The sequence below is a fragment of the Peromyscus maniculatus genome, chromosome 2, assembly GCF_049852395.1.
Source record: "Peromyscus maniculatus bairdii isolate BWxNUB_F1_BW_parent chromosome 2, HU_Pman_BW_mat_3.1, whole genome shotgun sequence".
Taxonomy (NCBI): domain Eukaryota; kingdom Metazoa; phylum Chordata; class Mammalia; order Rodentia; family Cricetidae; genus Peromyscus; species Peromyscus maniculatus.
In genome coordinates, this window is record NC_134853.1 from 22,034,779 (window position 1) to 22,061,152 (window position 26,374).

At 40.3% G+C, this 26,374-nt stretch overlaps 1 protein-coding gene and 1 pseudogene across 7 annotated transcripts in view; one reads left to right on the top strand and one right to left on the bottom strand.

Moving 5' to 3' along the window:
• Nucleotides 1-2,083: 2,083 nt before the first annotated feature.
• Nucleotides 2,084-25,033, bottom strand: LOC102903348 (RE1-silencing transcription factor pseudogene; annotated as a pseudogene).
• The window catches only part of LOC102903799 (signal-regulatory protein beta-1-like), a 94,539-nt gene continuing 87,782 nt past the window's right edge, over nucleotides 19,618-26,374 (top strand). For 2 of the 7 annotated variants that reach the window (XM_076563841.1, XM_076563842.1), the window contains exons 1-2: nucleotides 19,618-19,796; nucleotides 24,971-25,104. In XM_076563841.1, the coding sequence (XP_076419956.1) occupies nucleotides 25,032-25,104 (73 nt within the window). In that variant the 5' untranslated portion in view covers nucleotides 19,618-19,796; nucleotides 24,971-25,031. Of the gene's footprint in view, nucleotides 19,797-24,892; nucleotides 25,105-26,374 lie in introns of those variants that run through there. The other 5 variants (XM_076563839.1, XR_013048976.1, XM_076563840.1 and 2 more) reach the window with 5 other exon arrangements.

The window sequence follows — 26,374 nt, forward strand, 5'->3', positions numbered from 1 at the left end:
GCCCTGGGCATGAGACCCCCGAAGAGACCACCAGAGACGTGAACTCACCGAAAAGCAAAAGCAAGGTTTATTGAAGCAGTTCAAGTCGCATGGCAGGGACCTAGTCAAGCCATCCAACTCAGTAGAGGCTGGAGGAAGTGCCTGCCCCTCTGCAAGCTCAGGTTTTAAAGGCAAAACCCACAAGGTTACATCATATAAGGGTGCTAGCACGGGTACAATTCTGATTGGTTCAAGTTTTAGGGGCTTTTCAGAATTTCTGTGTTATCTTACTTTGTAGTTTTAACCAGTTGTTTGCCAAACTTTATAGATTACCTCCAGTATTGGGGCATTCTGTGGTTAATCAATTGTTAACAGATAGTCCTTCAATCATCCTGACTTTGTACTTTGACCATCTCTGGCTTTGGGACATTCTAAGGCTAATCAATTGCTACCAGATGGCTCTTCAAACATCCTGACTTTGTCCTGGGACCTATGTCAGCAGCTCTGAGAATTTTGAAAATCAGGACTCTTTCAAGTTGGGGTGAGGGGCTTGCTTGAAATGGGGGTGCTTTGGTTCTTCAATAGTCCTTTATATCACCAGTTCTACTCTTCCACATCACAGCTAAGTAGTGGAGTGCTACCCAACACAAAAGATGCCTTTTACAACCTCCACAAAATTAACTCTAAATGGATCTTACATGTAAAGCTTAAATGCAAAGTGCTGAACCTCTAGAAGGTACTGGGGAAACTGGACCTTTCCAAGTTTGGCAATCTGCCTGCCATGGATGCACCAAAAGCATGTTGTTGTTGACTACAAATATGTTTCTATACACAGCTCCCTGCTCCCAATGTTTTGCACAGATGTAGCCACAGAGCAAAGTTATTCAGAGACCTATGCACGGGCCCATGAATTTGCACGGACTGCATGGGAATTCACAGGAAAGGGAATCGGGCTACAGATTCTCACCCAGCCCCTGGGAGGACCTGCCACACTGGCTCCCATACCTCCCTATCCTCTCTTCCCCATCTGGGGACAGCAACTCCAAGCTTACCATGTCGTGGCCTTCATGTTCACCCATGGCCTCCTCACAGCTCCCTGTAGCAGAATCCGCAGGACAGCAAATGAAAACAAAGGAGCCAGCTTCTCGGCAAAGCCAAGCCTGCAACCTGGCTCCCGGAAGGGCCCTGCACCACTTCTGACTAGCAGTTCGGCCTGCGGGTGCTGATTGGCTAATGAGGCATGAGTGACAAGAGCTCCTCCCTTAGGTTACAATGTGCTTAAAGACACAGCACACTGGATCCTTACCATACCTTCCACTCCAGACCTAGACTGCAGAGATTTGCATTTCAATAGCACTTGCCCCTGGCTCCAATTGCTGATCCTGCTATCTTCCTGCATTCCACAGGCACTTCCCTTTCTTCCTCCTGGACTCAATGAAAGTAGCTAGCACAGTCATTTACTCAGAGTGGAGTGCAGTGATTCCCTGGCCCATTAGTGGAAGGGGGCCTAGAATATTAACAATTTTAAAGAGGGATTTAGGGACACCAAAGGAGATGTTTGTTCTGTGGCTTCTGGCTGAGGTCAGGTGAACTGAAGGTACTTTTTAGCTGTTAGTCACAGGCACTAAGAGAACCAGGAGAGATATGCAGGAACCAGATGAAAAAACATAATGATAAATCTGTCTCTCATCAGAAGGCTGGATGATGGCTCCATTGATTTTGAAGTTTTCTTCTGGAATTAAGGGCAAACTCTTGACAAATGAATAATAATAAAAAGAGTAGTCTTCATGGTAAGTTGAATACTTAGAGAATAATGGAGCTAGTAAGAATGCCTTAATAAGCAATATTGTATGCCAGCACATCTTCCTCAGGGGGCAGTGAAAAATAAAATCATGACTGCATTTTTCAAGGTTCTCTACATGAGCAGGACTTGTATAAATCAGTCTCTCCATGTATGTAGAAAGTGGATTTATTAGAATGTCTCACAAGCTGTGGACCAGCTAGTCCAACCATATCTGTCTACCTATGGAAATTTGAAGAATCCAATAGTTGTTCACTCCATGAAGCTGAATGTCTCAGTTGGTCTTCAGTATGCACTAAAATTCTAAAGAAATGGGCTGTAAGGCTTTGTAAAGTAATGAATCTGGTAGCCAGGGCTGGGGCAAGCAGTCAAAGAGAGAGAGCTTCTTTCTTCAATATCATTATATACTTTGCCAGATGGTGTGATCCAGATTATAGGTGGGTCTTATTTTTGGTTTGACTGCTTTTCGGTATTTTCTTTTTTTTTTTTTTTTTTTAATTTGCTACGCCAATTTTTATCAGCCTAAACAAGGAACTAAAAATAGCAAGTGAAGTGAAAAGGGCAGAACACCCGACGGGTTCCACACAGGTAGACACCCCGGAGAACGTCACCTACCATCCCGCCTTTCTTCACTGCACTGCACAAGCTAACAGATTAAGTATCTGTTTTCTTACATTAACTCCCTAGGGTTTGCTAAGGTTTTTGCAAGTCACTAGGTAACACATACAGTCCTAAGGAAATAATGTCACTTAAAAATCAGCACTGGACACTAATTAAAGCGAGCTTGTGTGTGTCTACTGCCTTAAACTAAAAGTGAGGCATTGCTTACAAACTGTGACGAGCCGCCCTCCACCGGCTGGCTCACTACTCCTGCCCCTCAGCTGCTTTTTCAAGGAAGTATACATTAACCAGATGGTGATTGAGGTGCTTGCTGTAATCCTTTTCCTTTCTGAAAGACCGATCACAGAAAATACAAACAAACTCTCCCTCGGTTATTTTAACTGCCAACCCCTCCTTCCCACTTTTTGAACTTGCTTCTTGTGGCACTGGCCGAGCTCCATGCAGCCCAGAATCATCACTTCCCTCGGACATATTATCACTCAGGTCACTTCCATCATGGTTGTGGATGCCTTCGTCTTCATCAATGTCTGGTGACTCGTTTTCAGCCAAAGTGATAGGAGGCGAGGCCGTTACGGTTGGTGACGGGACAGGAAGCAATGGTGACGCCGGTTCGGGTGCTGAGGCTTTCACAGGGACACTGTCTGGGTTCTGCTCAGTGTCCACTTCCATTTCACAAAGCCCAGCTGAACCAGTCTGACACTTAGCATGTAACGTTTCACCACCTGACCCATTTGAGTTTTGTTCCGAGAATAAGACACTGGTAGATTCCTTGGGAGCAGCAAGCGTAGCTAGACTCTTGCCAGCTTCCTCTGTTCCCACTTTCTTGAGAGGGGCCATTTTATTTCCTTCCCCATCAGAGCCAATTTCTTGGTCCTTGGGTGTCTCGTCTCTTCTTGAGTTTCCCTTTGGAAGATCCTGTGTGCACCTGCTTCCCTTCAGAAGCTGGTTATCTCTAACAGGCACTAAGCCAACTTCAATAAGGACTTGCTCCTGCCGCACCACCTCACTCCGCATACCCGACCTCTCCTTGGTACTCTCTTTTCGAGGAGAAGACCTTTTGGTGACTGGTTTCACTTGAAGAGGTGGCTCCATGACAGCAGGAGGCTCCTTCTGAACAGATCCCATGTGAGGAGGCCCTGTCTGAGCAACTTCCACCTGAGCATGGTCCAAAGGACAAAGCAGCCTCTTCTGACAATGTCCTTGCTGAGACTCCATGGGAGGAGGCGGCTCCATCTGATCAGGCTCCATGGGAGGAGGCTGTTCCATCTGAGTAAGCTCCATGGGAAGAGGCTGCTCCATCTTTGGAGGCTCCGAGGGAGGAGGCGGCTCCCTCTGAGGAAGCTCCAGGGGAGAAGGCAGCTCCCTCTGAGCAGGCTCCAGGGGAGGAGGCGGCTCCCTCTGAGGAGGCTCCAGGGGAGAAGGCAGCTCCATCTGAGCAGGCCCAGTCTGAGCAATATCCATGGGAGAAGGAACCCTGGGCTGAGTAGAGCCTGTAGGGGTGACCACCACCTGAGTGAGCCCAGAACCAGAAGAGACCTCCTCCTGAGCCAGCTCCATGGAAGGAGGCTCTGCTGGAGCCGTCTCCTTCTGTGTCTCCTGAGCAGGTAGGCTGTCCTTCCCACTTGACCTACCTTTTTGAGGTTTCTTCTTTGCACCTTTTTTAATGGAAGTATTTTGCTTTTTATTGTCCCCCTTAGTCTCCTCCGTCTTGCTGTCATCCTTTGGCACCTCGGTACTATTTTTGGATTTACTTTCCATCTTTTTTTTTTTTTTTTTTGTCACTGGTTCCTCGTTCACAGGCTCATCTGTCGGATGGGCTTCAGCACCCACCTTTCTTTTGTTCTTCTTGGCTTTACTGACTTTTTCTTTATTATTTCCTGTATGTACATCTATGTGTTTCATCTCTGCTGCCTTAGTCTCCGTTGCAGATTTCCGAGTTCTGGTAGTTACCTGGACCACTGAGGCATTGCCACAAGACTTCTTCTCTTTTGAAACATCCTTTTTCCTAGATATTAGGATAGCTACACCAGCTTGTTTCTTAGGTCCATTTGCTTGGAAAGCCTTTTCCCAGCCCTTTACTCGGAGGTAGTGTCTGTATTTGAAGTTAAGGTGTGTTTCTTGTATGCAGCAGATGGATGAGTTCTGTTTTCTTATCCATTCTGTTAGCCTATGTCTTTTTATAGGTGAGTTGAGACTATTGATATTGATGGATATTAATGACCAGTGATTGTTAATTCCTGTTATTTTTTGTGGTTGTGTTGTGTTGTCCTTCTGTGGTGTATGTTGGTGTAGGATTATCTATTGCTTGAGTTTTCATGGATGTGTTTAGCTTCTTTGGGTTGAATTTTTCCTTCTAGTGCTTTCTGTAGGGGCTGGGTTTGTGGACAGGTATTGATTAAATCTGGTTTTATCCTGGAATATTTTGTTTACTCCGCCTATGGTGATTGAGAGTTTTGCTGGGTATAATAGTCTGGGTTGGTATCCGTGGTCTCTTAGTGTCTGCATGAGATTTGTCCATGATCTTCTAGCTTTCATAGTCTCTATTGAGTAATCTGGTGTTATTCTGATGGGTTTGCCTTTATATGTTACTTGGTCTTTTTCCTTTGCGGCTCTTAATATTTTTTCTTTGTTCTGTGTGTTTAGTGTTTTGATTATTATGTGGCGAGGGGATTTTTTTTTTTTTTGGATCCAGCCTATTCGGTGTTCTGTAAGCTTCTTGTATCTTCATAGGTATTTCTTTCTTTAGGTTAGGAAAGTTTTCTTCTATGATTTTGTTGAATATATTTTCTGTGCCTTTGAGTTGGTATTCTTCTCCTTCTTCTATCCCTATTATTCTTAGGTTTGGTCTTTTCATGGTGTCCCAAATTTCCTGGACGTTTTGTATTACAACTTTTTTGTCTTTAGTGTTTTCTTTGACTGACGAATCTCTTTTCTCTATCGTGTCTTCAGTGTCAGAGATTCTCTGTTCCATCTCTTGCAATCGGTTGGTTATGCTTGTTTCTGTAGTTCCTGTTCATTTTGTCAGGATTTCTATTTCCAGCATTCCCTCAGCATGTGTTTTCTTTATTGTCTCAAATTCATTTTTCGGATCTTGGAATGTTTCTTTCATCTGTTTAATTGCTTTTTCTTGGCTTGATTTTATTTCTTCCCATTTTTTGTTCATTTTTTCTTCCATTTCTTTAAGGGAGTTTTTTATTTCCTCTTTAATGGAGTTTTTCATTTCCTCTTTAAGGGAAGTTTTTATTTCCTCTTTAAGAGAGTTTTTCATTTCCTCTTTAAGGAAAGTTTTTATTTCCTCTTTAAGGTAGTTTTTCATTTCCTCTTTAAGGAAAGTTTTTATTTCCTCTTTGAGGGAATGTTTTATTTCTTCTTTAAGGGCCTCTATCATCTTCTTAAAGTCATTTTTAGGGTTGATTTCTTCTGTTTCTTCTGTCATGGTATGTTTAGGTCTTGCAGGTGTAGAATCACTAGGTTCTGATGTTGCCATATAGGTCTTTATGTTCTTGCCTGTATTTTTGCACTGGCATCTACTCATCTTTTCCTCTGTGCAGTGCAGGTGGTGTCTGTGTCTGAGAGTGCCTCTCTTGTTCTAATTTTTAGTCTTGGTTTAGTAGGGGTTCTTGGTTAAATTGGTACTATTGGGCTGTTTCTTCAGGGGCAGCTGATTTCAGTCGGTGAATTATATACTTATGATTCTGGTGATCTGGTTTAGTGGCTGGGTAGCGCCTTCTTCTGTATTCCCAGGTCATGTTTTTATTCATTTGTCAACTCCTCAGCTGATCTTGTTTCTTCAGACTTCAAACTGTAGGCATCTGAATCCTTTCCCAGATGGGTTTCAGCTGAGCAGGGTAGTCTCACCAACACCTCCAAGTTGTTGGGTTTCACAGGATCAGCAGTTGGGCCCTGGGTTGTCCCCAGATGGAGTGCCCAGACTCCCCTGGTTCTGACTCACGGAGATAGCCTCTTCCCCAGGTGTTGGGGCTAGGGGTGTCCACGTTCCAAGCTGTGTCCGCCCGTCTCCGTCCCCGGGCCTGTCCACCCCTGTGACCACCACCACAGGCCCACCTGTGTCAGCCCGTCTCCGCTGCCGGGCCCGTATGTCCCTGTCAGCTGCCACTGGGTCTGTCTGCCTCTGCAGGCCACCAACGGGCCTGTATGTCTCTGCCGGCTGCTGCTGGACCTGTATGTCCGCTGCCACTGGGCCCGTCCACCTCCCCGGGTCGCTGCCGCGGACCCACCTGTGTCCGCCTGTCTCCGCCGCGTGGCGTGGCCTGTCTACCTCTGTGGGTCGCCGTCGCCGCCGGGCCTGAATGTCTCTGTCGGCCGCCGCCACCGGGCCCGTCCACCTCCGTCTGCTTATCTTCACCGCTGGGCCTGTCCACCTCTGTGGGCTGCCACTGGGCCTGAATAAGTTCCTCAAACCAGCCAGTGCACTACGTACCTCCACTTTTAGAAGTCTTACAAGTAGACCAAGCTACACAACTCTCACACATATGTAGGCAGCTGAGGTCAGTCCCACGTAGGCTCCCTAGCTGTCAGTCCAGTGTCTAAGAGCTCCTATGAGCCTAGGATAGCCATTTCTTTGGGTTCCCTTGTGATGAGTTTGCCACCCCTGGCTTGTACAATCATTCCTCCTTCTCTTCTATAGGAGTCCCTGAGGTTGGCCTATGCTTGGCTGTGGATATCTGTGTCTGCTTCCATTAGTTACTGGTTGAAGGCTCTTTGATGACAATTGGAGTATTTACCAATCTGATTACTGGAAATGGCCAGTTCAGGCTACCTATCCACTATTGGTAGGAGTCATAGTTGAGGTCATACTTGTAGATTTGTGGGAGTTTCCTTTGCATCAGGTTTCTATTGAACCCCCAAATGCCCCCTGCCTCAAGACATCTCTTTCATTGTTCTCCCCCTCCATCTATCTCAAACACAAACCTTGTGTTCCCACCCACAACTTTCCCTAGTCTATCCAGGAGATCTCTTCTATTTCCTCTTCCCAGGGAAATCTAGGTGTTCTTCTTTATGCCCTCTTTGTTACCTAGTCTCTCTGAGGCTGTGGATTGTACCTTGGTTACCCTTTCCTTTATAGCTAATATTCATTTATGAGTCAATACATACCATATTTGTCTTTCTGGGTCTAGGTTACCTCACTCTGGATGATTTTTTTTTATAGTTCCATCCATTTGCCTTCAAATTTCGTGATGCCATTTTTTTAAACAGTTGAGTAATACTCCATTGTGTAAATATACCACATTTTCTTCATTCATTCTCTGACTAGGGGGCATCTAGTTTGTTTCCAGGTTCTGGTTATTATAAATAAAGCTACTATGAACATAGTTGAGCAAGTGTCCTTGTGGTATGATTGAGCATCTTTCGGGTATGTGCTCAAGAGTGATATCGTTGGGTCTTGAGGTAGATTGATTTCCAATTTTCTGAGAAACCACTGTATTGATTTTCAAAGTGGCTGTGCAAGTTTGTACTCCCACCAGCAGTGGGAGTACAAACTTTTCTAGCAAAAGCTTTCATTAGTATTTTGATCTTAGCTGTACTTACTTACACTAAGCTGTACTTAGTGTAAGATGGAATCTCAGAGTCATTTTGATTTGCATTTCCCTGATGGTTAAGATGTTGAACAGTTCTAGTATCTAGGCCATTTGAGATTTAACTTCATAAAAGAAGATTGTGATATACCTTGTCAAGAAAATAAACTTTTTATCATGGTAGTCACTAAAACTTTCAAAATTCAGCCAAAAAAAAAAGCTCTGCTATCAGCCACAGGTGCACATAGGCTATATAGTACTGATGTTACCAATCTTTTGAAAAAATATAAGCATGTTAAATGCCATATATACATATTGCTAATAGCATTGATATATGGTGGCTCTTTACCCATAAAAGGAAACATTCATTAGCCATTTACTTCCAAAATAGATCTGAAGTTGCATGAAACCATTATTAGCTTTGAAAGCTTTGATGAGTTTTCAGTAATAATCATTGGTGGTGGTGAAAATGATGTTTGAAAGTAGTACTCAGTCAGAAAATTTGTTCACAGGGAAATAAGGATAAGTAACCACATAGCCACTGTGTTTATAGAAGAGAGTCAGAGAGAACAATGAAAACAATGGCCTTAGGGTTTCTTAAGCCTGGAGAGTCTATGATTTACTGTACATATGACAGCACTGTTGTGAGCTGTGTTTTTGTCACTGTGCTTCCGTACCTATTAGACTGCTTTTATTGATACATGTTTAGTCATATAATCAATATTCTACCTTTTTAAGTTCCTCTAGTAACAGAATTTATTTCCATTAGTATAACTGTCATAACATTGAACTGAACTTATGTTGCATTGTAGAATTCTCCACTTACAAAGCTCATTTATGACATCCAAAAAGCCGTGTATTTTATGCTTATGAAAGTTACTGATTGTAGATGTAACCAACCGTCTTATTAAATAAGAAACACAGAAACAATGTAAAAGAGAAAGCCAAGAGGTCAGAGCTCAGAGCTAAAATCTCACCCTTCCACCTGAGGTGTCCCAGCTTCTCGAAAGAGAGCTATTTCCTGTGCGTAAGTCGTTTTTTCCAGTCATTCTGCCTTCTCATTGGTTGTAAACCCAAACACGTGACTGCCTCATCACTGTCTGAATGTACAGCCCCCTAGGTCTTAAAGGCATATGTCTCCAATGCTGGCTGTATCCCTGAACACACAGAGATCTATGGTATTAAAGGCGTGTGCCACGACCGCCACACTCTGTCTATGACTCTAATAGCTCTGACCCCCGGGCAACTTTATTTATTAACATACAATCAAAATCATATTTCAGTACAATTAGAATACCACACCACATTTCCCCTTTTCTATTTTAATAAAAAGAAAAAAAAGCAAAAGGTTATAACTAACAAAAGAAAAACTATATACAAAAGTACAATAACTATATACAATATATACAAGTAATAAATACCTAAACAGGTAATTGACAAATCAGAGAAAATAATTCCATTATCTATCCTATTTTGGTAAATCCAAGATGTATCTAATGCACTTTCTATCCTAATTAATTTTCAACTATAACTAACTAATCTTCAACCATAACTAACTAATCTTCAACTCCCTCAGAGACCCAAGAAGGGAATAATATTAGCTAACAAAAATAAAAACAGGAAGTGCATGCAAGCAACTTCCAAAAAATTTGTGAGTTGACAGAAATAGCCAGCTGCCTGGGCAGTCACCTGAGGTTTCTCTGCAGTGTTGGGGCATCATCTTCAGCCTATAGGCTTAGTGTATCTGACAGACTCATTTGTGAAGTAGGATGTACACAAGGTCAACAGTTCAACCTCACATTGGGTGAGAGCAGTCCATGTACCAGAAACACCTGAATTCCACTAGTGTTCTGTCATGATTCAGGATTTTAAATTCTGAAAATTGTTGACAGTTTTTGAATTCAGCTGTCCATTCTTCTTGGCTGTGTATATATGGCTTCATCTCAGCATCCCCTTCTTCTCCACATCCCTCTATTAAATGCCAGTCTACTATTGAGAGGCATGAGCTTTCAGCTGCTGTTCCATTGCACAACAGAAGTCATCGGCCCTCAGCCTGTTAAGCTGCCTTCGAAGAAAAGGGCACCTTACCTTTTCCGGATTGCGAAGGCTACTTCAGGGATGGGGCCATATTATCCTGGCCTCAGAAGATGCCTTTGATAAAGCCATAACCACACTTGTTTTGGCAAGAATCAATAGTCCCTTGTTTCATGTTCTGTCTGTCCATTTTGTCCTATTGATTTGTGGATACTTTGTTGTCCAGTGGCTAACTTTTGCCACAATGAAAGTTGACTCCATATGCAGTTTCTTCAATGCCCATATTTTCTCTGAAGTAGATTGGTACTGCCAGGAGCCGACATGTCTCAAAAAAGAAAAATTTTCTAAGTTATTAAAACATTTTAAATGCCATATTCTATAGATCTCTGAAGGGTTTGAAGATGACCTGTCTAAAACATCTCTGCTCAATTTTTAAAGCATATCTAATATGACTACAAGTTCTATTGTAATGTCTAATTACTAACTTTCATTTCTTTATATCCTAATAGTTGGTAATAATAACATTCAAGGATCAGAAAATTGCATTACATTGGTAAATGAATGGTATAAATACAATTAGAAATATACATATAGCATTTTCTAACAATATCAATTTCAAATTTGTTTACAATATAAAGCAATCCAATCCAATGTAAAGTATTTAAAACTAGTAATTGTCTTTTTCTTTTCTTTTCTTTCTTTCTTTCTTTCTTTCTTTCTTTCTTTCTTTCTTTCTTTCTTTCTTTTTTTTATAAGAACCTTAAATCTAGTCTCCTTTGCTTAGCCTTTTTCCTAACCCTTGACAATAACTTGTAACCAACCCCCCTAAACACTGAAAATTATCCCAGACCCAAAAACCATTAAAAAGACCAAAAAACCACCCACCCCACACCACCTCTTTGGGAATGTGGGCGTCGTATTCTTAAAATTGCTTCCTGCTGGGTATGGGCGAAGTTTTCTTTATCCTGAAAGAAAAATTTTAGGTTAATTGTCAAATTCTAGGAAAGGTAACTATATCCTTCATTATCCAGTCTGTGTATAATGCCAAAGTTCAGGGTTTATCTCAAGTCCTTATTCAAGAAGTCTTTGAGACTGGATCATCTCACCTAGTCATCTCAAAATTGCTCTGAGCACCTTGTAGTTCAAAGCTGATCTGTGGATGATGTTTGTCAGCTTAATGATATTATTATTGTCCACGTGGAATTGTTGTTGTTGTGGGGCCCCATCTTCTTTCTGGAGACTTCAGTTGATGTTAGGCCTGGCCGTGATTTCCTGCAGAAAACTGATAAGAGACTCGAACACAAAGACATATATATGCAGGTAATTGAAGCCTTTTTTTTTTTTAAGAATTAGTTAGTACTCTATATGACCATTCATATCTTAACAAGGTTTAAAATATATAAATATCTCTCTATATATTAATCTTGTAAATTTTGATATAAAATTCATACTTTAAGAAGAGTTTAAAGAATCAGAATAGAATCAAAGAGTTGAGATTAGTAATAGAATAGTCCCTTAATTAATTTTGCTTTTGTCCTGTACCATAGCAGAAGATGGCTCTTTTATTCTGGCATGATACAGGGAGTTTGCATTTTCCTTTTAACAACATGCTTGAGTTTAAAGAAGGAGAGAGCCATTCTCCAACTCCAAAGTCAGCTTTAAATTTTAATTGAACTGGGACTATTAGAAAACCAATAGTGTTAAATCTTTAGAGAAAAGCAGAAACAAACATTTAGGAAGACAAAAATTTTTTAGATAATATATACCCATACACCGTTTCACTCTGTTTCTTGGGATAGATGATCTGTCCCTTTTCTTCAGTTGTCTCATTTGTCCAGTGTTCTTCAGATTCCTTAACCTTCATTCTCCTAAAAGACAAAAAAAAAAAAAAAAAACAACAAAAAAAAACAAAAAAACCTTTCCCCAAGACTAATTTTGGGGATGTTTCCTTTTGGCAAGTTATTATCTGATTAAATGAAAAGGCATGTGTTACTGGTACAAGTTAGTTTAAATGGGATGTTCATGCTGGTTGATTCTTCAATATGCTGAGCATTTAACGGTTCTTCTACCAGCTCTTCTAAAGCCTGGAGTTTCTCTGTTGTTAAAGGCCATTGTTGGACCCATACAGGCTTGTCTGTTAACCATTTTAAAGGTAGAACTGTTGGTGTCTTTGGAAGATCATCAGTTGTTGTGCCCTGTTCTTGAATAATATGGATATCTGGTGACCACTCATTAGAACAATATCTTCTAATATTTCTCTCAGTAACATGTGCTAGTTTATGATTTGTTTCTGAGATTGGAGGGATGTTAATCTGAGTATTCCATTGTTGCAACAAGTCTCGACCCCACAGGTTCATAGTTATGTTAGCCACATATGGTTTTAATTTTCCTCTGTCCTTCTGGACCTATACATTCGAGCCATCTTTCACTCTGTTTCACCTGAGATAATGTCCCAATTCCTAACAGTTGAATGTTTACCTCCTGAAGAGGCCAAGTTGAATGCCAAAATTCTGGTGCAATTATAGTAACATCCGCACATGTGTCTACCAGACCAGACAACAAAACACCATTTATTTTTATCGTTAATTTTGGTCTTTGTTCATTAATAGAAGTTTGCCAAAAAATTTTCTTTATGTTTTCTCCTGAATTTGCTATTCTCGCTGTTTCATCATCCTGACCAGCATGATTTATTCCAATGGGCATTTGGTTATTTAATCGCTCAGAGCAGGGATTTCCTCTATGGCTGCAGGAAAGGTTTGAACTGGATTTGCAATGGGGGCCTGCGTAAGGCCCCTCTGGGAGTTTCCCAAAGACTGAGGCAAAGGATTACCCTCTCTGTCCTTTGTTGATCTACATTCGTTGGTCCAGTGTTTTCCCTTTCCACACCTTCTGCATACTCCAGAAGGAAGGGGCATTCTGTTGCCATTGTTCCTTGAAGAAACATTGTTTCTCGGAATGACCTGTCTACAGTCCCTTTTCAAATGTCCTTGCTTTCCACATCCAAAACATCTAACACTCCTCAAACCTTTTGAAATTACTTCTCCTACCCACATATCATCATGCTCATCAACCTCAACATTAATTGTTTCTCTAATCCAATCTTCCATAGGTGCAGATCTTGCCCTTAATGGCCTGATTATTATTTTGCATGCTGCATTCACATTCTCAAAGGCCAAAGATTCAATTATTGCCTTACCAGCTTCTGAATCCGAGACCATTCTCTTTACTGCTGAAGCCAGTCTTTGTAAAAAATCTATAAAAGACTCTTTTGGGCCTTTCATCACCTTTGTAAATGACTCAGATTTTTTTCCTGGTTCCTCAACTCTGTCCCATGCATTCAAGGCTGCCGTTCGACATAAAATTAGGGTTTGGACATCATATAAACATTGTGTTTGTACTGAAGCATATTGGCCTTCTCCAATAAGCTGATCCTGGCAAACTTGTATTCCTTTATCCCTCCATTGTTTTTCTATGTTTTTAGCCTCCTCCTTAAACCAGGTCAGAAATTGAAGTCTCTGGCTGGGTTCCAGAATACTTTGTGCAAGGTCCCACCAGTCCTGTGGTACAATCCTATTATATGTTGACCAAGAGTTTAACATTTGCTTTACATATGGGGAATGCATGCCATAAGATACTATTGCCTCCTTAAACCTTTTTAAATCCAACATTTCAATTGGAGCCCAAATATTTTGTGTAGCCATTTGATCAGGCATCTGCTGTACGGTTACAGGATAAATTAAGGGTGACTGTGTGAAAACAGGCTTTCTGTAACCTTATGATCCAGACTTGAAACAACTTCACTGTTAATTTCTTCTGTCTGAATTTTTACAGGTTTAACAAGTTCTTCTAAAGCTGTTATCCTGGCACTTAAATTGACTATCTTTTTAAATATTAAAATGAGGATTAGCATAGTGATAAACTGCATAATTCCACCAATACTAATCTTCTCATATAGTTGTTCCATTGTCAGACTGCCTAAAATTTTGAACAAAACCCAATTTTCTTCTAATGTACACATAAAACCCATTTTTTTTTAATGTGGAAAAAAATTCTCTTTTAGATAGTTTCCTTTAAAATATCTGATATGTTATGACTTGCCAAATCTGCGTAGAACAGTAGAAATCCGAGGGGATTTTCAAAACAGCCACCTAGCGTCAGAGGTGTAAATCCAGAGAGAGAGAGAGAGAGAGAGAGAGAGAACGAACACACAAGAAAGCATACCCGGCTAAAGCTTAAATCCAGCCACGTGTTCCCTCTTGTGCCGAGTCAAGGCTTGGGTCTGGCTTCCTTGAGCTCCAACGACGTGCGTTGGCTTTACAGGCAGGGTCCTGTTCGGCAGGGCTGGTCTGAATTGTTTGTAGCACCGGCTTTAAGCAAGCAGGCTTTAAGCAAGCAGCTCACAGATAGTCCAGCCTGAGGTCAAGCAGACCTAGACCCAGGCTAGGAAGCCGCCGCTTGGACTAGGAAGTCGCCGCTCGGACTAAGAAGCCGACCTCTCGGCCTGCTGCCCTTGCGGGAAAGCGGACCTGCTGCCAAGCCAAGTGGTTTTTAATGGATTCTTGTCACGTTGGGTACCAGATGTAGATGTAACCAACCGTCTTATTAAATAAGAAATACAGAAACAATGTAAAAGAGAAAGCCAAGAGGTCAGAGCTCAGAGCTAAAATCTCACCCTTCCTCCTCTGTGTCCCAGCTTCTCGAAAGAGAGCTATTTCCTGTGCGTAAGTCGTTTTTCCAGTCATTCTGCCTTCTCATTGGTTGTAAACCCAAACACGTGACTGCCTCATCACTGTCTGAATGTACAGCCCCCTAGGTCTTAAAGGCATATGTCTCCAATGCTGGCTGTATCCCTGAACACACAGAGATCTATGGGATTAAAGGCGTGTGCCACGACTGCCACACTCTGTCTATGGCTCTAATAGCTCTGACCCCCGGGCAACTTTATTTATTAACATACAATCAAAAACACATTTCAGTACAATTAGAATACCACCACAACTGATTATACAGGTATCACCTCAGTATACATGTGCTGGTATCAATATTCTATGTTTTCAAATTTAAATGCTGGTTTTCTTGCAAATATTTATGTAGAGGTAGTAATTACAGTAATATTATTTAGATTGTTTCAGTGTTTAACTGTGAAAAGCCACTTGTCTTAAAATGACTTAAATATAAAAAATAAAATAATGATTAGAGTTTTTTTTTAAAGAATACTCTTTTTAAGGCTGGGTTATGTACACCTTTAATTCCAGCACTTGGGAGGTAGAGGCAGGTGGATCTCTGTGAGTTAGAGGCCAGCCTGCGCTACAGAGTGAGTTCCAGGAAAAGGCACCAACCCTGTCTTTAAAAAAAAACCACACAAAAAAAGAATTCTCTGTTTAGATCAGTACCCTATTTTTTAATGGGATTATTTGATATTTTGATGTCTAATTTCTTGAGTTCTTCATGTATTTTGGAGATCAGCCCTCCATCAGATGTGGGTTAATGAAGATCTTTCCCACTCTATAGGCTGCTGTTTTGTCTTATTGACAATGTCCTTTGCCTTATAGAAACTTTTCAGTTTCAGGAGTTCCCATTTATTAATTTTTCAATGTCTGTGCTATTTGTTTTATTCAGGGATTTGTATACTGTGCACATGCACTCAAGGCTATTTCCCACTTCTTTGATCAGGTCCTGTGTAATTGGGTTTATGTTGAGGCCTTTGGTCCACTTGGACTTGAGTTTTGTGCAAGGTGATGGACATGAAACTATTTGCATTATTCTACATGCTGACATTCAGTTATGCCAGCACCATTTGTTGAAGATGCTTTCTTGTTTCCATTGTATAATTTTGCCTTTTTTTTTTTTTGGTCAGAAAATCAGGTGTTCATAGGCATGTGAATTTACCCCAGGGTCTTCCATTTGACTCCATTGTTTCACCTGTCTGTCTTTATGCAAATACCATGCTGTTTTTTTTATTACTACAGCTGTGTAGTAGAGCTTAAAATCAGAAATAGTGAGACCTTGGGAAGTTCCTTTATTGTACAGGATTGTTTTTGCTATCATGGGTTTTTGTTTTTCCACATGAAATTCAGTGTTGTTCTTTCAAGGTCTGAATTGTATTATAAGGCACTTAGTGTTATGAACTGCCTTCATTGTGCCCCATAAGTTTCGATATGTGATGTATTCATTTCTATTCATCCTATTCTAAAATGCCTTTAGTTTCTTTCTAATCTCTGTCTTGATACATTTTTAATTCTATAGTAAGTTGTTCAGTTTCAATGCATTTGTAAACTTTCTATTGTTGATATCCAGCATTAATCTATGGCAGTCAGATAAATGCAAGCTGTTATTTCAGTTTTCTTGTATCTGTTGAGACTTACTTTGTGTCTTAGTATATGTTTAACTTTGGAGAAAGTTCTATGAGGTGGAGAAAAGTTATACTCTTAAGTGTTTTGTTTCAATATTCTATAAATATCTGTGAATTCCATTTGGTTTATAGCATAATTTGCTCTTGTTTTTCTTTTAATGTATATTATGTCTCTTGGCAAGAGTGGAATATTGAAATTTCCCACCAACAATGTGTGAAGATCAATATGTGATTTAAGCTGTAGTAGTGTTTTTGTTTATTTGTTTGTTTTTTGTTGTTTTTACAAACTTTGATGGATTTGTGTTTTGGGCATACATGTTAAGAACTGAAATGTGGGGCTGGAGAGATGGCTCAGAGGTTAAGAGCACTGACTGCTCTTCCAGAGGTCCTGAGTTCAATTCCTAACAACCACATGGTGGCTCACAACCATCTGTAATGAGATCTAGTGCCCTCTTCTGGCCTGCAGTCATACATGCTGTATACATAATAAATAAATAAATCTTTTAAAAAAAAGAACTGAAATGTTATATTAGTGCAATTTTCAATTAAGTAGTATAGAATATCCTTCCTATCTCTTTTAATTTGAAGTCTGTTTTGTCAGCTATTAAAATGGCTATGCCAGCTTGCTTCTTAGAACCATTTACTTGGAATATTCTTTTCTAAATCTTTATGTTGATGGAATGTCTAGTCTTGATACTAGGGTATCTTTCTTGGATGCACCAGAAGGATGGATTTTCTTCTCACATCCACTCTCTTAGTTTGTGACTATTAGGGAATTGAAATCATTGACATTGAGTGATATAAATGAGCAATAATTTTTTATCCCTATTATTTTGTTATTCTGGTAGTTGTCCTTATTGGTGGTAGAGATGGTGGTGTGTTTGTATTTGTGCTTCCCGCTTCTGATTTGCCCTTCTTTTGATTATTTATTCTTTGTGTTTTCTTGGGTGTAGTTAACCATTTTAAGTTGGAGTTTTCCTCCTAGAGCCTTCTTTGTGGCTGGAGTAGTCACTAGATATTGCTTAAATTTGGTTTTAGCATGGTTTGTCTTACCTTCTTCATCTATAGTAATTAAAAGTTTTGCTGGGTGTAGTAGTCTGGACTGACATTTATTGTCTCTTAGAGTCTGAAGTACATCTGCCTAGGCTGTTCTAAGTCACTGTAATTTTAATAGGACTACCTTTATATGTTACTTGTTCTTTTTCTCTTGCAGCTTTTAATATTCTCCCTTTATTCTGTATGTTTAGTGTTTTTGTTATTATGTGCCAAGGGGTCTTTCTCCTCTGGTCCAGTCACTTTTTGTTCTGCTTGCTTCTTGTGTTTTGGTAGGCATCACATTCTTGAGGTTAGGGAAATTTTCTTCTATGGTTTTGTTTAAAACATTTTCTGTGATTTTGACCGGGTTTTTTCTCCTTCCTCAATTCCTATTATTCTAGATTTCATTTTTTCATACTCTCACAGGTTTCCTTGACCTTTTTTTTTTTTTTTTTTTTTTTTGCTAAGGGTTTCTTAGATTTAATATTTTCTTTGACCAATGTATCCATTTCTTCTATTGTGTCCTCAAAACATGAGATTTTGTCTTTCATCTTTTGTCCTGTTTGTGAAACTTGACTGTGTGGTGCCTGTTTGAGTTCTGCAGTTTTTCATTTTCATATTTCCTTCAGATTGGGCCCTCTTCATCTATTCTATGTCCACTTTCTAGTCTTGAACTTGTTTTATTCATTTCCTTCCACTGTTTGTTTTTCATAGATTTCTTTAAGGGATTTTTCATTTCCCCCTTAAGGACCTCTATCATATTACAAAGGTTATTTTGAGGTCGTTTACTTTTGTTTCAGATATGTTGGAATATTCAGGTCTTATTGTGGTAAGGTTACTTAGGCTCTAGTGGAGACATATTGTCATGGCTGTCATTGATTGTGTTTTTACCCTGGTGTTGTGACATCTAGGAGTGGAAAGATCATTATTCTAGGTCCTGGTATCAGCTTCTGTCTTTTTTGGGTGGATAATTTGTTTCTGGGTTTTGTTTCCTCTGGTTTATAGGAGAATGGGGTGGCTGTGTGTTGCTGTAGAAAAAATTTCTGGGGTCATAATAGGTGTGAGCACTGGGAGTTCCAGGTAAAATGTGTTTCAGGTTTTTGTACCCGAGATTTAGGAATGTGGAAAAGGCTGTGTGTAATGGATTGGGTTTCACAAAAGAGAGGAAATCAAGGTGTTCCACCAGGATCTGCTTAGTTAGTTCCCTACTTTCTGAGAATTAAGAAAGGCCACAGCAGAAGGTTTGCTAAAGAGCTGGAATGAGATGGGGAATTGGACTTGGAGAATTGGAGGGAGTGGTGAAGATCGGTACTTATCTTACGTACTTTCGTGGAAGGAATGACCTGTAGGTGTCCAGGGAGTCCCTGATGTAGTTGGAGACTTGGAAAATGCAGTGAGTTAGGGGAGGGAGATTAAGTGGCAAAATTCTGTGTGATCCACTGGAGATAGGGGCAATCTGGAGGAGGAGGCCTTAGCAGGTTGTCTGATGCAGAGCTAAGGATGAGAGTGGGGGATTGGATTTTGAGGAGCAGAAGAAGAGGTGAAGGTCTAGAGTTAGCCTACCTGCTCTCCTGGCCAAAGTCAATCTTTCATTTTTATTTCAGTCTATTTCTTAAACGCACAATATGCATGGAAAAATCTACACTAGAATATCCTTATTTGACTAAAATTGTACCCATCTGCAATTTGCATATAATAAAATATATAAAATGTGTCTAACAACTGAGTGGGTTGCATTATACTAGTCATACTCAGCAATTCATCATTAAATTGGCACTTTTTTGGCTCATAGGTAGCAGCTGTTGAGTTATTATGTTTAGACACTCATCTGTCTTGATTCTTTCTCCTCCTCTGCCTCTTTTTCTTCCTCTCCCTCTCTTCCTTCTAATGATCTTTTGCTTTCTCTACTTCCTTCTCTCTGAGACTGAGTCTCACTGTGTTGTCTAGAGTGGCCTGGACTTTTGGGCTCAGGTCATTTTCCTGTATCAGTTTCTGAAAGCTGGAACTATAAGAGTGATGCCATGCTTGGCTTGTGATGGTTAAGTTTTATGAGTCCAATAGAATAGGACACAGTGCACAGATATTTTGGAAAACATTAACATTAATCTGGGCATTTTTACAAAGATTGTGTGTATGTGTGTGTTTGTGTGTGTGTGTGTGTGTGTGTGTGTGTGTGTGTGTGTGTGAGAGAGAGAGAGAGAGAGAGAGAGAGAGAGAGAGAGAGAAAGGAATTATTTTAAATGGGTGGAATTTGAGTAAACCAATTCTTCTCTCTAGAATGGTTGAGTTTCATCCTATCAGGGGATCATTTTGTCTCAACCGAAGGAAATAGCATCTCCTACCTCATCAGGAGGAAAGCATCAGCAAATGGCTTTGGAATTCTTCCTGCATCTTCAGCCTGCCCACAGTAGTAGGACTTTCCAGCCTTTACAATCTGGTGAGTAATTTTCTAGAAAGCAATCGTGCCTTTCTTCAGTGTAACTGTTAAAAAAAATACATTCCATGTGGCACAAAGGATCATACAAACAAAGCAAATGTATCTCAACAAGACAATTCTTTGTAAAAAGGGTACACCAGAACACAAACAAGGTAGTAGCACATAGAGGCTAACATAAATCCTGTTGTATAGCCTTGATGAAGATGATGACTGCATCTCAACCCATTAATGGCAACTCAACTTCCAAATGTAAAGCAGTTTATTTATTACACAAAGCAGAAGGAGAGGGCTCATCAAATATGAATTCTTGACAGGCTAATTTCCTATAATTAAGAAAAATATTACAGTACACAACCATTGTTTCTATTTTTCTTGGAAGCCCTGACTAATATGCCTGGCTTCCCCAATTAAAGTAGATTCCCTTTTGTTGCATGCTAAAGAAAATTCTTTTGTTAAGCACCACTAGATTTTAATCAGTAATATATGCAAGCTATCTGGATAAATACATCTGTTTATGCTATATTATTTTCTAAGAAAGTTGTCCATATAGGTCTGAGAAGCAACATTCTCCTCAACACACACACACACACACACACACACACACACACACACACACACATACACACACACACACACACACACACACACACACACACACACACAAACTTGGAAACTCCACTTCATTGATACAGCACCTTAATTAATACTCCCCTTCTTGTGAGTTTTCAACAAAGTATCTTGCAAAAATATTCTTGAGCTTAATTCTATAGAAGTTATTTTGTATAGATTAAAGATCAGAGCTTCTTGTGTTATCACCAACATTACAGATATTGAAAGTATTAGTGTAAAGAACCACACATGTGGTTGATATCAGAGGGAAAAGAAAGCTTATACTTCTATGTGAACAGCACATCCACTTTGCTTGCACACTTCCCGAGATGAGCGAGTAAGTACTTGCTTAAGGTGCTTGCTCTATCTTTGAGCAGTGCTACCTTTGTTCTAGATCTAGCTAACATGAAGCTGCAATGTAAATAACATCTAATACTTCTTCTTCAGTTATACCTTCAGATATTTGTTGACATCTCATAGCTCTTGGTCTTATGTGTGTCTCTTCCAGATTAAAGTTCCCAGTCCTCAGGAGTTGCTTTTTAATCTGTTCATCTATCAATCATGAAGTCTTTATGAATATGGTCTGATTTTTCTGGAATATAAGAGCAATAGCATTAGTTTTATTCAAAATATTAGTATTTTAGACACTATGTTGACACTATTATATGCCAATACTTGTGTCTTTAAAATAAAGTAAGCACTGTGATACAGTAGAATCATGGGATGAGGAAGTGATGCTAAAGACAAATTAGGTTTCATCAGAGTGAGACCACAGTGGATTTGTCATTAACAGTATTCTAGAAGCAGAAAAATCTCATGGCTATAGAAGCAGAACTGAGAATCAGCTCTCATGTACTAAGCAATCTACTTGTGAACAATGTTCTCTTGTAGCAGAAATCATCTGAAACTCTTTTCTTGCTGGACTCTGTCTTGGTGCAACCTTTCCAAGAACCCTCTTGTGTTTGTGAGAAAGAACATGTAGCAAAACAGAGGAACAACTTATGATTGTCTTGAAAAGATTTTCAGCCTTGCTTGTTGGTATAATAAATTGAGTAAAAACAGTTCCACTTGAACAACTTTGCATGAAGTTATAGAGTTTGCTTTTGAAGATATTTTATTAACTAACATTTCAAATTATAAGTGAAGTCATTAGGTAGGAAGTTCTATGTGAATCTGTAGTCTTGAGACATGAACTGGGGATAAGTAGAAATTTGAGGGGCATTGGCATACAGTGACTACAACAGTGATGGTGATGATGACTTAAAATCGAAGGCAGAGTCTATTTATGGGATATATCAATTTCACTACAGAGTGTTTCTTAGTTATCAGCTTATAAAACTGATATAACATTCAGTGGCATACAATAATAGGAATGTATTGTTTTATTGTATGTCTACAAATTGACTAGAATTCAACAAATTGAAGCAAGACTGCTTGAGCATGACTCTAAGTATATGGTGTACACTGGCTTCTTAGTCTTTTTATACCATTGTCTTGTGTTATTCATTCTCCTTCCATCCATACAACATCTACTGACAATTGTTTTGACAAAGTATGACACATGGATGAGCCCACTGAGATTTGGCAGGCAATAGCAGTTTTCTACAACGTTAACAAAAAGTAATGGTATTTGCCAAAAGACAAGATAGCTCACTAAATTATACACTTGTTTTTGGGGGATAATTCTGTGTTTCATGTAAAAACAAATATTTAAACTGAAATTTTCAATGGGTTATTTTCTACCTTCTGGGGGACCACAGGGAACAGCTTTGCAACTTAATTCATATCTTGATGATATTCCAATTACCTGTAATATTTCATTTACTAGCTAGAATCTAGGCCCATTGTGAGTACTATCGGTTTTAAGTTTTCACTTAACAGCAGCCCAGTAGTGTACACTAATCATTTGATTAGTAATCTATTACTACAGAACATTACTTACAGTGGATTGGACCCTCCTTAGTTAGCAATGGAGAAAAGACTCCACAGATGTGACCATGAGCCAAGCTGAAGCAAGCGATTATTCAGTTGAGGTGCCTGTTCTCAGGTGTCAGCTTCACAGCCAAGATTAGTCATCACGCCCACTGAAACACCACAGCAAACAAATTCTCTTTTTTTTTGGTCAATGTTATTTCACCTTTATTTGATTTCATAGACAACAGATTCTTTCACAAAGGAAGGGAAAATAAAAAGCAGTCTGTTGTCCCCTCTTCTCAGCATTGGTATTTATAGAAAAAAGGAAGCCCATTGGAATAGGGGACAATGACCTGGGAACCTACCTTCCCTGGTCCTAGCCATGTCAGCAAGCCTGTCATATACTCTCACTCTATCAAGACTGGAGGAATAAGAGGAGAGAGGTGTTATCAGATGAGAGAGAGAGAGAGAGAGAGAGAGAGAGAGAGAGAGAGAGAGAGAGAGAGAGATGTGTGTGGGGAATGAGAGCAGGGCTGTTTCTGAGCTTTGAATGACACTTTTGCAGCCCACCCTTCATAACACCAAGGTCGGTGCCAAGAATAAAATATCATTGCCTCCTCTCCTCTCTCTTGATCTCTACCAGTGCTCATCATTGTCCAGGGATGCAGACAACCTGCAGCCTTGAGAGTCAGCGCCAGGACGACTCTCACTTCAGCACATTTCAGCCTGCCAGGTGGTAATAGAGTTCAGTAGTTGGTGCAAGAAGTACTTGTCAGACAGCCGTGTAGTTTACATGTTCGGTGAAGTCAAGATTGATAATATTAAATTATAGGCATGAGGCTGGATGCAGGAAATGGGAACTCCCCAAGTACCCTTTCGCTCTGCTGTCTAAGGTGCTGACTGAACTTTCAGACTACATGCACTGTCCCAGAACCCTGAGTATACAATCTCCGTTCCACCTGTGCAACTATGTGGAGAGAGAGAGAGAGAGAGAGAGAGAGAGAGAGAGAGAGAGAGAGAGAGAGTATGTCCTCCAGCCTGAATTGGGCCTTACTTCTCTTTGGTAAATTATCCTCACTTAAGTATTCTCTGCTTTAGTTTCCTCATCTTTAAAAGGGAAGCAGGATCATCTTCACCAGTTATAGAAAGGAAGAGATAGCACGGGCTTTGGAATTACATGACCTGGTGTCTAGTCCCAGATCACCCACATACAAGTGTCCTGCTGACCTCACAGCCCACACTTTAAGGCGGGGATGGTAGGAGCAGCTACCTGGCAAGGTACTTAGATGGTCGATTATATGAAATAATGCAAATACTTCTTATACTTGGATTATTGAGGAGAATAGAGGGTCTTGAGGATTTGGCTCCTTCCTTTGTTTCTTAGGTACACATCTGTGGTCAGTGAGGCCCCTTACCGTTGTTTCTCTCTCCCCAGTTCCTAGCTGTACACAGCAGGAAATAGAATATGTACTTTAGATCTAGAACATTTATTGGCATCATAGTGTCACCCTGTTCTCCCTGACTTAGGAAAATCTATACTGTCCTTTTCTCAATATAATAATACTCCCTTTCATGCTCCATTAAGCAGATACTTATTATAGTGTTCCCACTTGCATTCTGGAAGAAGTCACTATGTTATGATAAAATGCCCTGGCAAAGAAAACTTTTTTAAAGCAAGGGTTTATTTGGCTCACATCTCCAACTTACAATTCATCGTTGCAGTGAATTCAAGGTAGCCAGATCTTGAGGCAGAGTCACATTATATCCATAGACAAGAACCAGGGGAAATGAATTAGTGCATGCATCCTAGTGTTCATTTGGCCCTCTCCATTTTAGAATTCAAAAATTATTTGCTCAGGAAATTATTCTGTCCAAAATTTCTGTGTAGCGTCTGCTATTACTGATTGATTTATCTTAGGAATTTGCTCCAGTACTGGGACATTGTCTAGCAGAAATGTTATACTTTCAGTCTGAAATGGATACTAAAATTAAGATGTGTTTTTCTCAAATCAATTAACTAAACAGAATCCCCAACAGGTAGTGAAAGAGACATTCTAAATCTAAACAATCTCTCACTGATGTTTCTGGAGGACTGTTTACACTGTAACAAGGTGACAAGTAATATGAACACATTCTGCTAGATTTTTTTTAGGCAAATAGACTCCTAAGCTTCCCTTGGACCTCATTTACCAGGATATCAATGAAGGATTTCCAAAGGTCATTCCAAGAGGACAGCTTTTTTTTTTTTTTTTTTTTTTTTAACTCCAGGAACTGAGCTGCTCTCACAAGCATCATACATGCTTAAGTGAGAATCCTCAAGTAAGACTGAAGAGAATGGGCCTCAAATCAACAGGAAGGGTCTTAGAAGTAGGTATTTGGAAAAACCCTTTTTTCCTGGATCCCAGGTGGTGATATATTAAGACAAGATGTTCTGAGACCAAGTGCATCTAGCATAGGGTCCTGAGAAGGAGAAAGGATTACTTTTCCTAGGCATATCTGAGTCCCTCTAAAAATGTATGATAAATAACTCCACCCCCACAGCTGCCTGTAACACTGTCCCTCTATTTCAAAAGAACCAGTATGGTTCCTGTTTCAACATAACAGACACATCCTTTATTCAGAATAAGGCACAGTACCGCTTTTCTCTGCAGACCAGAACCTGGGATCTCAGCAGCACAGACACTGAGCTGAGCAAACTCCTTAGCTCTCAACATGCTTGACCTTGACACCTGGCCACACACTCCTCACAGTGTCCTGCTGCTGACCCTACTGCTGAGACTCACAGGTGAGTAGATCCCAGGAGTACAGTCACCTCTCTGCCTCTGTCTACCCCTGCCAATGGAACTCAAAGACTCCAGGTAAGCAGAAGAACTGCCACAGGAGAAAAGGTCAGAACACTGGGGGCCTAGAGACAGAGTTCTATGCTATGCTCTGAGAGTCCATCAGTTACAATGGGTGGCTAGCAGCATCCTATCAGATGATGCTTCAAAAACAGTAATTTGTAATATTTTGGATAACAAAATTCTTTTCAGCAGAATCCCTCTTAAATCAATGTAACGCCGATGCTATCAATGCCAGTTCCAAAGCAGCTGATGGGACTGCTTGGCTCCCAGCACTGCACTCTCTGCTCACTTCCTGAGACACTGATGCTCACATGCAGGCCAGTGATGTGGCTAGAGGTGAGGTGTCTCTGCCAAAGCTCAGCCACCATTCCTGCCCAGTCAGTTTCCTCATCTGTCCTGTGACCTCCAGTTCCTTCCTCATCTGACCTCAGTCTTCCCACGGAGTGCTGCTTCTTTGAGAAGCTGTACTACTACTTTTTCTTCCAGGTTCCTGTGTTCTCTTGCTAGGGTTGCCATGACAGGGTACCACAGCCTGGTGGCCCAACCCATAGACACTCATTTCCTCATAGTTCTGGAAACTGGAAGCCCAGGGTTGAGGTGTCCACTGAGCTATTTTCTTCCAGGATGCTTCTGATGTAAATTGTACATTCTCATTCTGTGTTCATACATGACACTACCTCAGCATGTCTCTGTGGACCATCTCTATGTTTTGAAATGAAACAAGTCAGATTGGCTTAATGATCTCTATTGACCCATACTTCTTTAAAGACCCTGTTCCAAATACAGTTACATTATGAGGTACTGGAGTTATGGCTTTGACATATACAGCGAAAGAAAATCATGTATAATAAGTCTCAACACTTCCCTGATCTTCTTGATCTTCTCCAGCGAGCTTTATTTTCCTTCTACTTGTGGCAAGTAGGATTATTGACACTCCAGTCCCTGTTCATGACTCCGAAAGGTTGTTTGTCCTCAGTTCCTTCCTTGGCCATGGAGAAAACTCCCTGGCATGAGGTCTATGTTTATAGTCCTCAGGCTCCCACTTTGGCTCAGGTGTCATGTCATCTAACCTCACAGACGTCTACCTTTTACAATGTCCCCATTACACTCGAACTGCACCTCAGACTACAGTAAGAGATGAGTCCTTCTGATGATTTTGGCACTTCCTGAAGGTTTTCATATTTTAAATATTTTAATATATTACATCATTTT